The sequence below is a fragment of the Musca autumnalis genome, unplaced genomic scaffold (assembly GCF_047663935.1).
Source record: "Musca autumnalis isolate F117 unplaced genomic scaffold, ASM4766393v1 scaffold_5, whole genome shotgun sequence".
Lineage (NCBI taxonomy): Eukaryota > Metazoa > Arthropoda > Insecta > Diptera > Muscidae > Musca > Musca autumnalis.
Window position 1 is genome coordinate 28,403,814 of NW_027412088.1, and position 17,088 is coordinate 28,420,901.

The 17,088-nt window shown below is 37.2% G+C and overlaps 1 protein-coding gene across 2 annotated transcripts; it reads right to left on the reverse strand.

Annotated features, from left to right (window-relative positions):
• Window positions 1-145: 145 nt before the first annotated feature.
• LOC141406131 (uncharacterized) lies at window positions 146-14,684 on the reverse strand. Of its 2 annotated transcripts, none has more exons than XM_073991240.1 (4): window positions 14,550-14,684; window positions 14,224-14,427; window positions 8,954-14,170; window positions 146-663 (listed from the first exon to the last, which is right to left on the reverse strand). In XM_073991240.1, exons 2-4 carry the CDS (start codon window positions 14,304-14,306, stop codon window positions 240-242), a joined length of 5,724 nt encoding a protein of 1,907 aa, XP_073847341.1. In that variant the 5' UTR covers window positions 14,307-14,427; window positions 14,550-14,684; the 3' UTR covers window positions 146-239. The 2 variants fall into 2 exon arrangements, with proteins under 2 accessions (XP_073847341.1, XP_073847342.1); XM_073991241.1 differs by having other exon boundaries at window positions 14,546-14,556.
• Window positions 14,685-17,088: the final 2,404 nt, after the last annotated feature.

Consider the following 17,088-nt stretch of genomic DNA (forward strand, 5'->3'; position numbering starts at 1 on the left):
AAGTTTCCAACTGAATAATGACGTAATACGTCACACTTACACAAGTCGTTTTGATTTACATGGATGACATAGGCTAAACCTTAATTCTCAATTTATTGCTTAAAAGAGGACACTCACCTTCTTCAAACACTATAAAATTCTAATATTTTATTGCTGGCGAATTTAACTTCGTTTTTATTTATATAATTTATTGAACTTTTCTAAGCATACACATACATACATAATTTATAAACTTGTTATCAATGATTTACAACTTCATAATGATCAATTTCGTGATATACCTCTTCATCTTGCTCTGCGTTATGACAATTAATTGTCGCTTCAGTTTCTCTAATGGTAAAAAGTTGCTGATGGCGCCCAACACTTCGCATTGGCTCATTAACGACTTCATAAATATTCAATCCATCTACACCATTACAATTTGGATTATTTGGAACTTTACATGGTTGATTGTATTCTGAATTAATATTTTGATTCGGAATCTTTTTGGAATAGCCAGGAGATGAAAGTGGGCAATTATTTTTAATTGCAGGAGGTGGTGTTGGAGCTGTTTCCATTGGTGGCTTATGAAATGAATTATACAAAATTGTTGGATTATCGTAAGATGCATCAGCAGCTAGTGTGGTGGGTTTCAAATAGGTTGTTCCATTATTGTTGGAGAGGCTGGAAACAAATAAGAATTAAAAGAAAATAAAATGTATGTATGTGAGGTTAGGAAAGAAATATAAAATAGAAAACATAAAATATTAAATACAAAATATAAAATACAACCAGTAAGTCCCAATTCACATTGGGCGAGTTTACTTGCGGCAATTGTCATTTTGTAGGAGAGAGAGGTGAGGCATATGGTAACCCTTTGCCTCTCAGCACCCTCTCTCACCTACAAACTGACAATTGCCGCAAGTAAACTCGCCTAATGTAAATTGGGACTATGGAAAGGATCAAAGTCGGGCGGGGCCGACTATATGATACCCTACACCACTGTGAATATGTAAAATATAAATCGGAGCTATATCCAGATCTAAACCAATTTTGATATAATTTGGCACATTTATTTCAAGACTGAATTCAGTCACACATTCCAAATTTCATCGAAATCGGAAATATATAGCGTGTTTGGTACAGAAAATACGTGAAATCGGCCGAAAATATATATGGGAGCTATATCCAAATCTAAACCGATTTCGATATAATTTAACACATTTATTTTTAGACCAAATTATGTCACACATTCCAAATTTCATCAAAATTGGACGTATATAGCGTGTTTGGTGCAGCAAATACGTGAAATCGGGCGAAAATATATATGGGAGCTATATCCAAATCTGAACCGATTTTCACCGAAAGCAATAGCGTTCTTCCTATGGCCAAAAAAGTTGTAGTCCCCAATTTTCAGCTGAATCGGACAAAAAATGCGACCTGTACGTTGCGAACAAAAATACATGGACAGACGGACAGACATGCATAAGTCGACTCAGAAAGTGATTATATGTATATCCCCAAAAGTAACTATGGGTCTATTTCGTTTCCTTTTGTATGTTACAAACAAATGCACAAAGACATAATACCCCTTACCACTGTGTGGTGTAGGGTATAAAAAAAATATAAAACGTAATATAAGGTACTAGCAAAGTGCCCGCTACTTCGTATGCGGAAAGGATATAAAAACAAATAAACAATATATGATATGAAAATGGCGAATTTAAATCAATGTTTATTTTAGTACTGCTCGTCCCATTTTAGTTCGATTTTCAAAAGGATCAGCCGTATCTCACCCTTACACATTAACAGCGAGACAAACGTTGCATAGCAATACTCACCCTAACTCCAAAACATACAGATTCCAGCACAGTCCCTACACCCAAAAACTTGAGTACCATTAAGTACTTTTGGTATACTTATGGCACGTTTTTCGACGACATATCTCAATCCTACACCGACTTGAATACAAAATAAAAACAGTAATCTTAATTCCAAATCTCATGATTCCAGGTGTATCCGTTCATCCAATTCCAAACTGTACCATTTCGTACTCATAAGTAAGGTTTTCGAAAACTACCTCAATCCTTCACTTTAACAGTAATCTTAATTCCACATTTCAGGATTCCAGCTCTATCCGTTCATACAAATCCAAATTGTACCAAATTTAGTACCCATAAGTACAAATTTTCAAAACTACCTCAGTGCTATGTTCAAACAATAAGTTTAATTCCTAATTTCAGAATTCCAGATATATTCGATCACTCAAATCCAAATTTGGTACCATTTAGTACCATTCGTGTCCAAAGTACGAATTTCTAAACCTACCTCTATCAACACTCCAACATCAATTTTAATTCCGAATTTCACGATTCCAAATGTATCCTATCACTAAAATTTAAATTGTACCAAATTTAGTACTTTTCCTACCCATAGCTAAAAATTTCCAAAACTTTATCAATCATACACTCTAATAGTACTCCTTATTCCAAATCTCGGGATTCCAGCTATATACGTTCACCCAAATCCAAATTGTACCAAATTTGGTACCATTTAGTACTATTCGTACCCATGGGTACGAATTTCCACAACTACCTCAATCCTACACGCCAACAGTAACCCTAATTCCAAATTTCAGGATTACACCTGCATCCGATCACCGTAATCCAAATTGTACCAAATTTGGTACCATTTAGTACTTTTCGTATCCAAAGTACGAATTTCCAAACCTACCTCTATCAACACTCCAATAGTAGTCGTAATTCCGAATTTCAGGATTCCAAATGTATCCAATCACACAAATTAAAATTGTACCAACTTTGGTACCATTTAGTACTTTTCCTACCCATAACAAAAATTTCAAAAACTTCATCAATCCTACACACCAACAGTAATCCTTATTCCGAATCTCGGGATTCCAGCTATATCCGTTCACCCAAATCCAAATTGTACCAAATTTAGTACCATTTAGTACTGTTTGTTCCTATAGGTCCGAATTTCCAAACCTACCTCTATCCAACACTCCAACAGTAATCTTAATTTCGAATTTCAGGATTCCAAATGTATCCGTTCACACAAATCCAAATTTTACCAAATTTGGTACCATTTAGTACTTTTCGTACCCATAACCAAAAATTTCCAAAGATACCTCAATCCTACACTCCAACAGTAATCTTAATTCCAAATTTCAGAATTAGTGCCATATCCGTTCACCCAAATCCAAATTGTAGAAAAATTAGTACCCCTCAGTACTTTTTGTACCCACAAGTACGAATTTAGTACTTTTCGCTGCCTTAAGTACGAATTTCCAAAAGTATCCCACACTGCAATAGAATCTTAATTCCAAAATTTCACTATTCCAGCTCTATCCGATCACTTAAAGTCATATTGTACCAAATTTGGTACCATTTAATACTTTTCGTACCCAAAAGTACGAATTTGCAAAATACCTCTATCCTACACTCCGACTGTAATCCTAATTCTAAATTTCAGGATTCCAGCACCATCCGTTCCCCCAAATCCAAATTGTACCTTATTTGGTACTATTTAGTACCTTTCGTACCCATATGTACGAATTTCGAAAACTACCTCCATATCTCAAACCTACACTCCAACAGTAATAGTCATTCCAAATTTCAGAATTCCAACTTTATCGTTTCGCCCAAATTCAAATTGCACCAAATTTAGTACCATTTAGTACTATTCGTACACATCAGTACACATTTTCAAAACCACCTCCTTATATCAACTCATCTTCTAAACCTTGATTTTCATTCCAAATTTCAAGATTTTAGCTCTATCCGTTCGCGTAATACCAAATGGTACTAAATTTAGTAACTTTTAGTACTTTTCGTACACTTAAAGTTCGAATTTCCAAAAACCCTTTGGTACACCTTTCTAACTCTCCATCAGTGAACCTCATTCCAAATTTCAGAATTCTAGCTCTTTGCGTTTGCTTAATACTAAGGGTACCATATTTAGTACATTTTAGTACTTTTCGTACCGTTCTAGTTCGAATTTCCAAAAATCCAGGCTTATCTGACACCTTGGGACCAAGAGTGACACTGCCTCAAAATTTCAAGATTCTAGCTCCAGCCGTTTAGCCTGGGCGTTGATTATGAATCAGTCAGTCAGTCAGTGAGTCATCATTACTGAACTCTTTTATAAGTATAAGAAGAAATATAATATATAAAATATTAAATATAAAATGTAAACAAGTAAAAAAGTGTCAGTCGGCTTTGCCGACAGAGATACATATACCCTCAGTCAATGTGAATTGAAACTTTCATCTACGGACAGATCGAATCTATTTAGCGTCTCTTCAGAATTTTGTGGCCCTTAATGAAGTTTATAACGAAAAATAGAAGAAATAGAAAAAGTCCAACATTTCTTTTCTATCACGAATAATGGAGGTTCCCGGATAATCTATTCATGGATAATCGAGGTTCAATTGTATTAAGAGATCCAAAGTTTGGACCAAATTGGTTGCACCATTCAAGTGATATCGTCCTAACATTTTAGTGACATTTTTTAAATATTGGGGAGAAGTATCGGAAGTTGGGGACCGGTATTGCCCCATGAAACTAAGTTTGGATAAAATATGACGAAGACCAAATGTTGCACCAAATCGGTAGAACAGTTCGAGAGCCACATATGGTGACATATTTTTCTTTATATGAGAATAAAAACCGCTATAATTTTTGCGCGCATCGGCCAATTTTGTGAACGCGAACAGATTTGAAACCAAAATTTTTTCCCTATACCAAAAATTGTAGATGTGTTCGCAAATAAATTTTTAAAATTTTTTCAAATGGAATTGCAAAGGAATTATGGTTTTTGCCATATATAAAATTGAAAATTGTTTGTTTGTGCCTTATAGACTCAAAAACCGCTGAACCGATCTTGCTGAAATGTTTAGTGTACATTGCTACATCTCCTGAAATGAAAATAGGCTATATCATTTTTTGAAATTTCGCGTTTATCTGGAGATATATCATCAAAACCGGAGGTACCTCCAAAAATTTTAGATTTTGTATGCAAATATCTTCAGAACTGTTACAGATATTATCTGTAAGATTATGTGTAAGAGTATTTGATATGTGTGACGGAATTTGATATACAAATAAATTTACCAAATTATATTCAAATCGGTTCAGATTATATACATATATTATTTCAGTTATCAGGTTCCTCTGTATCCAGATTCAAGAATTCTGCAACCTGGACTGGTTGCGTCCATAAGGAATCAGGAGACAGGTGAAAGGGGTTAGCTGAGCAGCTAAACAAATGCAGTGTATCGTGTGGTCCCAATCCACATGCTGGGCATGTGTTGGGTATCGTGGCGTCAATTCGGGCCCAATACGAATTGAGGCGGCTGCATCGTCCGGATCTTAACTGGGCTAAAACCACTAGTGTTTGCCTTGGCAGCTGGCGTTCTTCTGCTGCGATGGATGGGGGTGGTCTCCAAATACGGCATTCATACTGTATCTCTGTACTGCCTGCGCAACCATGTCAGTGTGAATGCTATCCAAGCCTGCCTGATAAGCTCTTTGGTCTAGAGGTTCTCTTGTATACCTTTGGACCTCTCTCTCTCTAGATCAGGAAGATCTCTCCTGACGTGCCTGGGTGGAGGAAGCCTGTCCATTAAATCGTGACAGGGATGGTCACTGCGATAACACCCAAACAGGTACTGCATCGACAACATCTTATTGTGTTGACACACCGGTAAAATCTTCGTCTCCTCATGAAAATGGTCCACTGGTGTCATGAGAAGGTACCCTGTTGCAGTCCTCAGGGCAGCATTCTGGCAGGTTTGAATCTTCTTCCACTGCGTAGTGCTAACCTTTGCAGACCACACTGGCGCCGCAAAGCTTACCACAGACCGGCCTATTGCATTGTAGGTGGTCAACAAGGTTTCTTTGTCAGCTCCCCAAGTGCTGCCGGCCAACGACTTGAACGACTTGAGCACCTTGTTCCTACTTCTGATCTTATCGAAAATAGCTGAGGCATGCGCGGATGACTTAAACATGCTATCGAACGTTACACCCAGTATTTTGGGGTAGTTAGTGGTCGGAATCAGTGCACCATCGACCAATATGTTCAGTGGGAGCCTCATTTCAGCCGTCCATGTGGTGAACAGTGTGGCAGTGGATTTAGCGGTGGATATTTTCATATTCCTCAGATGGAAGAACTGCACTAGGTCAGCTATGTAGACATTTAACCTATCACATATGTCATCGATGATAGGTCCCGACGTCAAGATCGTACAATCATCCGCATACATCACGATCACTATACCGTCTGGAGGGTGTGAAATTTCAGAAAGGTAGTGGTTAAACAGTTCTGGAGATATCACCCCTCCTTAGGGAACTCCCTGTTTCACTCTACGGGGTTTGGACTTCTTGTTTCTGAATTCAACAAACGACTGGCGTCCGCAGTGCGGACTCCGCACATATAGTTGATTACCCAACGTTTCAAACATGGCTGGAGATTAGTCTTCTCTATATTCTCGAACAGCTTGGCATGGTTGGCGGTATCGAAAGCCTTCGATAGGTCAAGAGCCACCATGACTGTTCGGTCGCACGGCCATTTCTGGTTCTGTCCTCTACTGATATGTGTGGATATGGCATCTACTGCTGTTGTAGTACTATGCATTTTCCGAAATCCATGTTGATGTTGGGTAACTGGAAAACACCTTCTCATCGTGGGGAGGAGTAGTGCCTCTAGGATCTTTGCTACTGGCGACAGGAGCGAAATCGGCCAGTGCGATTCACCTCTGCTGGCATTCTTGCCAGGCACCAGTAACGGGACCACCCTACCAACTTTCCAGGCTTCTGGTATGATATGGGTTGCTAACGATAGGTTGAGGACACTTGTTAAATACTCAACTCCAGGTTCATCCAGTTGCTTAAGCATTACCATCGATATACGGTGTGGGCCCAACGCTTTGGATGATTTCGAGTTTCGGATGGCATCTGAAACATCGCTCATCGTAAATTGTGGTGGTATCTCCTCGGCTGGAAGGGCTCTTCTTATACGGCGTAGCACACTTCTCTTCGCCCTATCACTCTCGGGGTGCTCTATGAACTGCCGGTGAAATAACACGCGCACCTCTTTGGGTCAGTAAATTTTTTTGAAAGTAACAGCTGTTCTGTCATCCTTCTTTTCCGAATACGAGAGCGATTTAACCGTTGCCCACAATTTACCTAATCCTGCACCAATGTTGCATTGCTTCAGCTGGTCTAGCCACTTTTTCCGCTTATGTTCGCCTACTAACCTGTTGACTTCAACAGTAAGCTCTCTAACTCTTGGGTCTTCAGGGTTCGTACGACGAAGCTTATCACGCTCAGTTGCTAGTCCCGTCGCCTCTGCTGGGAAATTTGCTCTTATTTCGGGTATTCGTCCAGAAGGTTTGTATCGAGCGGCTGTTGCAGTGGTGATGTCCCGGAAAGTTTTCTCAGCTACCCGAGGATCTGATGGAGTGGGAAATTCTCTGAAGCGGTGATTGGTAAATTCTCTGAACCCTTGCCAATTAGCTTTCCCATGGTTCAGGAAAGTACGGCATTCAAAGGTTATGAAATCGGGTGGTCTGTTTACGGAGAAGATGATAGGGGGTGGTCTGAGCTAAGGGAAATGACGGATTGCCAGGATACGTCATTTATCAGACCTGGTTACACAATGCTGATATTTGGCGAGCTGTGGCAGTCTCCTCTAATCCTCGTAGGAGCGTCTTCATTCACCGTGAAAAAGGTGGAGCTATCAATTTGCTCAGCCAGCGTTGTACCCCTCTGGTCACTACCTAGGACGGAATGCCAAGCTCGTGATGAGCATTGAAGTCCCCTAGCACCAGACGGTTATTGCCCTCTAAAAGCGAACTACCTCGGCAGTACCACACTTTACTGCAACCCCCATACATTCCAGTTACGGATTACTAGAGTCAAGCTCAATATAGGTCTGTAGAGACTGGTGTATTAGGAAGGCAAGTCCTCCTCCTCCGCTTCTTGTGCGATCCTTCCGCAAAACGTTGTAACCATCACAATGCAAGCTACAGGTGGCGGTGAGCTTTGTTTCTTGGATCGTGGCGATCATGATGATTTTCCGACTAATAAAATCTACAATTTCGCTGACCTTATTGCGGAGACCGTTGCAATTGATTTGCAGGAAAGATGCATTTCCGAGCCGTTGAACAACAACTTGTGGCTTTACCGACAAATTTAGGGGGGACATTTGAATACCACCAACGAAGAGGACATACCAAATTTAAGCCATTTTGGTGGGTTATTGTGGCCAAAACCATCAAAATACCGAAAATCGGGAAGTACCGTTCTATGGAGGCTATATGAAGGCGTGGACATATACCGACAAATCTAGAGGGGAAAGTTGAGTACCCACAATGAAGGCGCAATACCAGATTTAAGCCATTTCGGAGGAATATTGAGGGCACAACCTTAAAAATACCGAAAATCGGGCGGTACCGTTCTATGGGGTCTATATTAAGGCGTGGACCTGTACCGACAAATATATGGCGGAAAGTTGTATACCCCAACGAAGACTAACTACCAAATTCCAGCTATTTCGGTGTGGTAATGATGATAAAACCTTCAAACTACCGAAAATCGGGCGGTACCGCTATATGGGGGCTATATCAAAACGTGGACCGATATAGCCCATTTGCAATACCAAACATCCTAGGGATAATAGAAACTTCTATACCAAATTACAAAACTCTATCTTAAAAATTGCGACCTGTATCTTGATTTCAATAGACGGACGGACATGGTAATATCGACTTAGAATTTCACCCTGATCAAGAATATATCTTCTTTATAGGGTCTCCGATGAATATTTCGAAGAGTTACAAACGAAATGACAACTTTAATTATACCCTCCATATTATGGTGGAGGGTATAAAAATTAAAATATAATACCTACTCTTCAAGGGGAAAAATATACATATCAAATTATTATTATGTACCTTGACATCCTTAGCAGCAGTGGTGACCTCTTTTTTTCCCATTCCGCATAATCGATTTGGTCCAATTGAAATTTTGGCTTTTTGCGCAGCAACAAATATCCCAAAAACATTCCTAATAGATAACAAGTAAGGCAGGCAATTGCCATGACCATGGCTATCCATGTCATATCGGTAATGTGCAGCCATCCCTCTGCAGGAATTACTAATTTTAAAGCTTGACAATCATAGGGTGTTCCAATGGTACTGGTATTGTTCAGGACACAAAACAGATATGAGGCACCACTTTCTAAATTATGGAATTTCCATTGAGTTTGGGCTATTTGTATGGCATTGCTATGTGGTCCAGATGAATTTCTGAAGCAGATAAATTGTATGGGATAGTTGAGGGATGTTGTTGATGTTATGATAACGCTGTTAGGGGACGCTATGGAAGCGTTAAATTCCAAAAGTTTTGTTGTGAGATAAAATGAAAAACAAAATGTATATGAATCATAGTGATCCGAACAATCCACAAGGGTTTCGTTATCGTCGGTGGAGGGGATGGTGGTGGTACTTATTGTGGAGGGGGTGGTTATTAGAGATGTGGTGCTTAAAGTTGTCGGGGTGGTTATTTGCACTGTAGTTCCCTTAGTAGTTGATGCTGTTGTTTCTGTTGCTAATGTGGGTGTGTTCGGATCCAATTCATCCTCACAATACAACTCCACATCCATCATTGGAATTTCATGCAATTCCGGCGGAGTTAAACACAACAAATCATCCACAAAAATACTCGTTGCGGTCTCCACATTTTGTAAAAATTCAATCATATCTTGATTTGTACAATCACAATTCCAGTGATTACCCTGCAGCCACACTTCAATATTCCGCTTGTGAAAATCTTCTAAGAGAGGTAAATCCAAAGTTTTCAAATGATTGAAATTCAAATTCAAGGTCTTTAATTGACTAATAACTCCAAATGGTGCCAAATCCACAAATTCCAAAGAACAATTTTCCAAATGCAGCTCCTCTAGGGAAATCAAATTGCGAAAAGTCTCTACACTAAGAATGCCATTTAAGTTATTGTTACTTAAATACAATAAGATTAGGCTGGGATAATCCACACCCGTCCACAAATCTTTGGGATTGAGTACAGTACCAGCTAGAGTTATTTGTTGTACGATGGCACTTTGTAGGGTCTTGGCAAAGGGATGAAGAAATTCGTTTCCCTGGAATTTTAATAATTCTTGGGAAAATTCAAATTCGGTCAAGGTATTTACACCTTCAAAAGTTTGTCCCGTCAGTGTGGTAATGTTGTTATTGATTAGTTTTAGAGTCAATAAATTCTGCACAGTGGTCTTTTTAAAAGCTCCCGCTTGTATGGTTTGAAGATTACAATTACGAATTTCTAATGCCTTTAAGTTAAAGTAACCCGTAAAGAAGCTTGTCTTTAAGATACCATTGTCGAAGGAACAATTCTCCAATATCAGTGTCAGTTGTTTTTTGATACAGGCCGTTTGTAGATATTCCAAATCCTCGTCCACATAATTGACACTGCCGTCGAAGCAGGAAAGTTTACAGTTTGGCACATCTTCTGTGCACTGCATGGCATTTGCTCGAGTAAGTGTTTTAATGGCTTGAGCGGAAATAGGGTCTATGGAGCGTTTTTTGCGCAAGTTATGCTGCAAGTCTCGAGTTGCCAACATTCTTTGATTTTTTCCTGTCATTAAATTATAATTCGTGGTAGAATTTCTTGCAAGGAAAGCCATGAAACCATTGCCATAGCTATTGCGATTATATGAATTATGGTTTGTTTTATTTAGTGTTGCCAATCCAAGAATTTCTTTATGCGGAGTTGGCAATATTGAGCTTTTGCTTACTGTTTTTACATCAATTGGAATTCGTTCATAATCTTTGAGAGTTACATTTCCCTTATTGAGAGCTTGATTTCTTACAGTTGGAGTTGCCAACTTATCGCTTAATAATAATTTGGCACTTTTCTTGTCGTCTCCAGAGCCAGTCTTTTCAGGATTAAGGCTTATTTTCACTTCATTTTCTTTTTCATGGAACTTTGAATCAATATTTTCGTTTCGTGTTGCCAACTCTTTATTAACAAATGACTTCAAATCGTTATCATTATAGGTAGAAGGCTTTTTAGAACCAAGGAAACCCATAAATCCATTGCTGACATTGTTTTTGTCACATAAACCTCGTTTTGTTTGGTTTAGTGTTGCCAAACCAGAAATTTCTGGATAAAAAGTTGGCAATATTGAACTGTTGTCTACAGTTTTTAAATCAGTATCTTTTGAAATTCTTTCATAACCCTGGAGAGTTAAATGTTCCTTATTGAAAGCTGAATTACTGTTATCTAGAGTTGCCAACTTATCAAACAATATTGATTTGACACTTTTCCCGACATCTTGAGAGCCAATCCTTTCAGGATTAAGACTGATTTGCACTTTATTTTCTCCTTTCTGTAAGTTAGAATCAATATTTTTGCTCTGAGTTGCCAACCCTTTATTTACAAAATGCATCAAATCGTTATCATTATCGGTAGAAGGCTTTTTGGAAACCACATATCCATTGCTGACATTGTTGTTAACATATAAACCTCGTTTTGTTTTGTTTGGTGTTGCCAATTCAGTAATTTCTTTATAAGCAGTTGGCAATATTGAACTTTTGTTAACAGTTTTTAAATCAGTATCTTTTGATATTCTTTTGTAACCTTGGAGAGTTAAATTTTCCTTATTAAAAGCTGAATTACTGTTATTTAGAGTTGCCAACTTATCAAACAATATTGATTTGGCACTCTTCCCGACATCTTGAGAGCAAATCCTTTCAGGATTAAGACTGATCTTCACTTCAGTTTCTCCTTTCTGTAAGTTAGAATCAATATTTTCGTTTCGAGTTGCCAACTCTTTATTAACAATAGACATCAAATCGTTAGCATTATCGGTAGAAGGCTTTTTGGAAACCACATATCCATTGCTGACATTGTTTTTGTCACATAAACCTTCTTTTGTTTTGTTAAGTGTTGCCAAACCAGTAATTTCTGGATAAAAAGTTGGCAATATTGAACTTTTGTTTACGATTTTTAAATTAGTATCTTTTGAAATTCTTTCATAACCTTGGAGAGTTAAATTTGCCTTATTGAACGATGGATTTCTTTTAGGTGGAGTTGCCAACTTATAAAACAATAATGATTTGGCACTTTTCCAGTCGTTTTCAGGGCCAATTTTTTTAGGATTAAGACTTAGTTTTACTTCATTTTCTCTTTTATGTAACTTAGAATCAATATTTTCGTTTCGAGTTGCCAAATCACTGTTGTCAATAAGCTTCAAATCGTTTCCATTATCTGTAGAAGCCTTTTTGGAACCAATGAAAACCATTAATCCATTGCTGACACTGTTATCATATAAAACTAGTTTCGTCTTGTTTAGTGTTGCCAACTTAGCGTTTTTTACATCAGTATAAGGCAATATTGAACTTTTGTCTACAGGTTTTAGATTAATTTCTTTTGAAATACTCTCATAACCATGGACAGTAAAATTTTTCTTATGGAAATCTGGATTTCTCTTTTCTGGAGTTGCCAACATATCATTAAACAGTGCATTGAAGGTTCTTATTTCATCTTCAGCTAAAACCTTTTTCGAATCGTGACTTATTTTTATTTTATCGACTCCTTTATGTAGCTTATGGAAAATATTTTCATTTCGAGTTGCCAATTCAATATTACCAATTGGCTCCAAATCGTTATCGTTATCGGTGGAAGGATTTTGGGAACCCAGGAATACCATTAATCCATTGCTGACATTGTTTTTATCATATAAAACTTGTTTTCTTTTGTTTAGAGTTGCCAACTTGGCAATTTCTTCATATGGAAATGGCAATATTGCACTTTTGTTTACAGTTTTTAATTTTGTATCTTTTGAAATTCTCTCATAACCATGAAGATTTACATTTTTCTTATGTAAAGCTGGATTTCTCTTTTCTAGAGTTGCCAACTTATCACTTAAAAGTAAGTTGAAGGTTTTTACATCATCTTCTGCTGAAATCTTTTCCGGATCCTGACTAATTTTGATTTTATCTACTCTTTTATATAGCTTATGGAATATATTTTCATTTCGCATTGCCAATTCATTTTTATCAAGTATCTCCAAATCGTTATTGGTGGAAGCCTTTTCAGAACTTTGGACTTCGCCATCATTAGTTGGTTCTTTATTTAGCATTAAGTGCAGTTTATCGTTTAGCGTTGCCAACTCACCACTGATAGCGGTTTTTACAACATCTTCAGCTGCAATCTTTTCGGAATCGTGACTTATTTTGATTTCATCTACTCCTTTATATAGCTTATGGACAATATATTCATTTCGAATTGCCAATTCATTATTATCAATTGACTGCAAATCGTTGTTGGTGATAGCCTTTTCGGAATATTGACCTTTGACATCATTATTTTCTTCCTTGTTTAATGTAAAATGCAGTTCATCATTTAGAGTTGCCAACTCATCACTGGTAATGGCCTGCAAATCACTATGTCTCACAAGATTTTCAGAAATTTCATCTTTGTCGTTCTTATTGCTGATTATACTAAAATTGGAATCAATATTATTTTCTCGAGTTGCCAACTCAGCACTGAGATGTGACTCCAAATCATCAGAAGATACATTTTTGCCAGAGAATAAATTTAGTTTTGTTACATTTACTTCTCTATGTAGTTTGGGGTCCATATTTTCGTTTCGAGTTGCCAACTCATAGTTGCCAATTTGGTCCATTCTGTTATCTGTGGAAGTCTTTTCGGTAACATGATCTTGGACATCATTATATTCATCTTTTTTTCGCGTAAAATTTAGTTCATAATTTAGAGTTACCAATTCACTACTCGTAATGTCCTTAATATTTTCAGAAATTTGACTTTCGCCGGCTTTATGTTGAACTATCTTTGGAGAGCGTTTCATGTCATTATCTTTGTGAATATTGTTTTTAATTGCAATGCTATCAATCTGAAATTTTTGAAATTTCCCAGCCAATAGTTCTGATGCCATGCGCCTTGTATTTGGTCGAGAATTTCCAAATTTATTTATTTTTGCCTCTAAATTTCGATTTTTCATTTCCATACCAATTGTAATATGATTGTTGGTTCCTTGCATATCCAAGGGCTTCTCACTAAAATCTACATTCATCAGGATGCACAGCAGCATAAATCCAATAACAGCTGGTATCAATAAGAATTTTAAATATCTGCAAAACAATTCGATTCATCATCAAATAAAAAAAGGAAAACTTCCACTTACGGATATTTGTTTGATGGTTCATAGAGACCCCTTTGAGATTTCCTTCGCTGCGACACATCAAAGGATTCATGTTTTATTAACATTTTTTTGGATACGAATATGAACAACTCCTGTTCGTTTTCAAAGATATTTGGTGACTGATGACTTAACAAGCGTATCAAAATCAATCAGTATCGAAAATCATTGACACAACTCTTTGATATGCTTATTAAAGAGTTAAATAAATAATAAAACAAATATATAATCTCTCTATCTTATCATAATTGTGTCATTGTATTTTATTTCAATTGATATTTGGCGAAATTAATTGATATCGTAGTACCTACCTCTTCCTTCCTCGGCGGAAGAAAAGGTTACAGGCAATCACTTGATTTTAATTTTTTGTTTGGAAACAATCTCAAAATGCCAATGTTTTCCAGAACAAATGGTTATTTAGTGCATTTCAAAACAGTTTTACGTTGGGCGCCACACTAGAAAATAGAAACCTTTATCATGTTTTTTTTTCTATAGAAACAAAACCGATAAAAATTTCTCAGGTCCCTGAGGATGGTTTTTTCTATAGAAAAAATTTCCTCAGGTCGCTGAGGATGGTTTTTTCTATAGAAAAAATTTCCTCAGGTCGCTGAGGATGGTTTTTTTCTATAGAAAAAATTTCCTCAGGTCGCTGAGGATGGTTTTTTTCTATAGAAAAAATTTCCTCAGGTCGCAGAGGATGGTTTTTTCTATAGAAAAAATTTCCTCAGGTCGCCGATGAAGGGTTTTTCTATAGAAAAAATTTCCTCATGTCACTGAGGACACTTTTTCTATAGGAAAAAAAATCCTCAGGTCCCTGAGGACAATTTTTTCTATAGAAAAAATTTCCTCAGGTCGCTGAGGATGGTTATTTCTATAGAAAAAAATTTCCTCAGGTCTCTGAGGATGGTTTTTTCTATAGAAAAAAATTTCCTCAGGTCCCCGAGGATGGTTTTTTCTATAGAAAAAATTTCCTCAGGTCGCTGAGGATGGTTTTTTCTATAGAAAAAATTTCATCAGGTCCCTGAGGACACTTTTTTCTATAGAAAAAATTTCATCAGGTCCCTGAGGACACTTTTTTCTATAGAAAAAATTTCATCAGGTCCCTGAGGACACTTTTTTCTATAGAAAATATTTCATTAGGTCCTTTGGACATTATTTTCTATAGAAAAAATTTCATCAGGTCTCTTTGGACACTTTTTTCTATAGAAAAAATTTCATCAGGTCCATTTGGACACTTTTTTCTATAGAAAAAAATTCCTCAGGTCCTTTTGGACACTTTTTTCTATAGAAAAAATGTCCTCAGCTCGCTGAGGATGGTTTTTTCTATAGAAAAAATTTCCTCAGCTCTATAGAAAAAATTTCCTCAGCTCGCTGAGGATGGTTTTTTCTATAGAAAAAATTTCCTCCGCTCGCTGAGGATGGTTTTTTCTATAGAAAAAATTTCCTCCGCTCGCTGAGGATGGTTTTTTCTATAGAAAAAATTTCCTCAGGTCGCTGAGGATGGTTTTTTCTATAGAAAAAATTTCCTCAGATCGCTGAGGATGGTTTTTTCTATAGAAAAAATTTCCTCAGGTCTATAGAAAAAATTTCCTCAGGTCCCTGAGGACACTTTTTTCTATAGAAAAAATTTCCTCAGGTCCCTGAGGACACTTTTTTCTATAGAAAAAATTTCCTCAGGTCCCTGAGGACACTTTTTTCTATAGAAAAAATTTCCTCAGGTCCCTGAAGACACTTTTTTCTATAGAAAAAACTTCATTAGGTCCCTGAGGACACTTTTTTCTATAGAAAAAATTTCACTTTTTTCTATAGAAAATATTTCATTAGGTCCCTTTGGACATTACTTTCTATAGAAAAAATTTCATTAGGTCCCTTTGGACATTATTTTCTATAGAACAAATTTCATCAGGTCTCTTTGGACATTATTTTCTATAGAAAAATTTCATCAGGCATCTTTGGACAATTTTTTCTATAGAAAAAATTTCATCAGGTCCCTTTGGACACTTTTTTCTATAGAAAAAAATTCCTCAGGTCCTTTTGGACACTTTTTTCTATAGAAAAATTTCCTCAGGTCGCTGAGGATGGTTTTTTCTATAGAAAAAATTTCCTCAGGTCGCTGAGGATGGTTTTTTCTATAGAAAAAATTTCCTCAGGTCGCTGAGGATGGTTTTTTCTATAGAAAAAATTTCCTCAGGTCGCTGAGGATGGTTTTTTCTATAGAAAAAATTTCCTCAGGTCGCTGAGGATGGTTTTTTTATTGAAAAAAATTCCTCAGGTCGCTGAGAATGGTTTTTTCTATAGAAAAAATTTCCGCAGGTCGCTGAGGATGGTTTTTTCTATAGAAAAAATTTCCTCAGGTCGCTGAGGATGGTTTTTTCTATAGAAAAAGTTTCCTCAGGTTTTTTCTATAAAAAAAATTTTCCTCATGTCGCTGAGGATGGTTTTTTCTAGAGAAAACATGACATGAGGAGTCGAAGGTTCTTCCAGTACGGCAACACAATGGCATGCTTTCGTTGCACTACTTGGACTCCCCCACCGAGGCAAATCAGGAGGGATCTTTATCTTCTAATGGGAGAGAGGTTAAAACAGATGCAGTTGCCATAGATGTAATTAACAAATATCGTGTGAATGTGGTACTCGGACAAACATCCCCCATCTATCGCAACTGAAGTAGGCTACCAGGAGTTGTTTTAGGCCAACTACGCTTGGGATGTTGCAGTCGCCTAAATTCCATTAGGGAAAGGATTGATGATACCGTGCAAAGCATCTGCCCGCACGACACACTGCACTCTTTCAACTGCCTTGCCAAACCTACTAAATTAGTTGGAGTAGCTTTGTGGTTAAAACCCATCG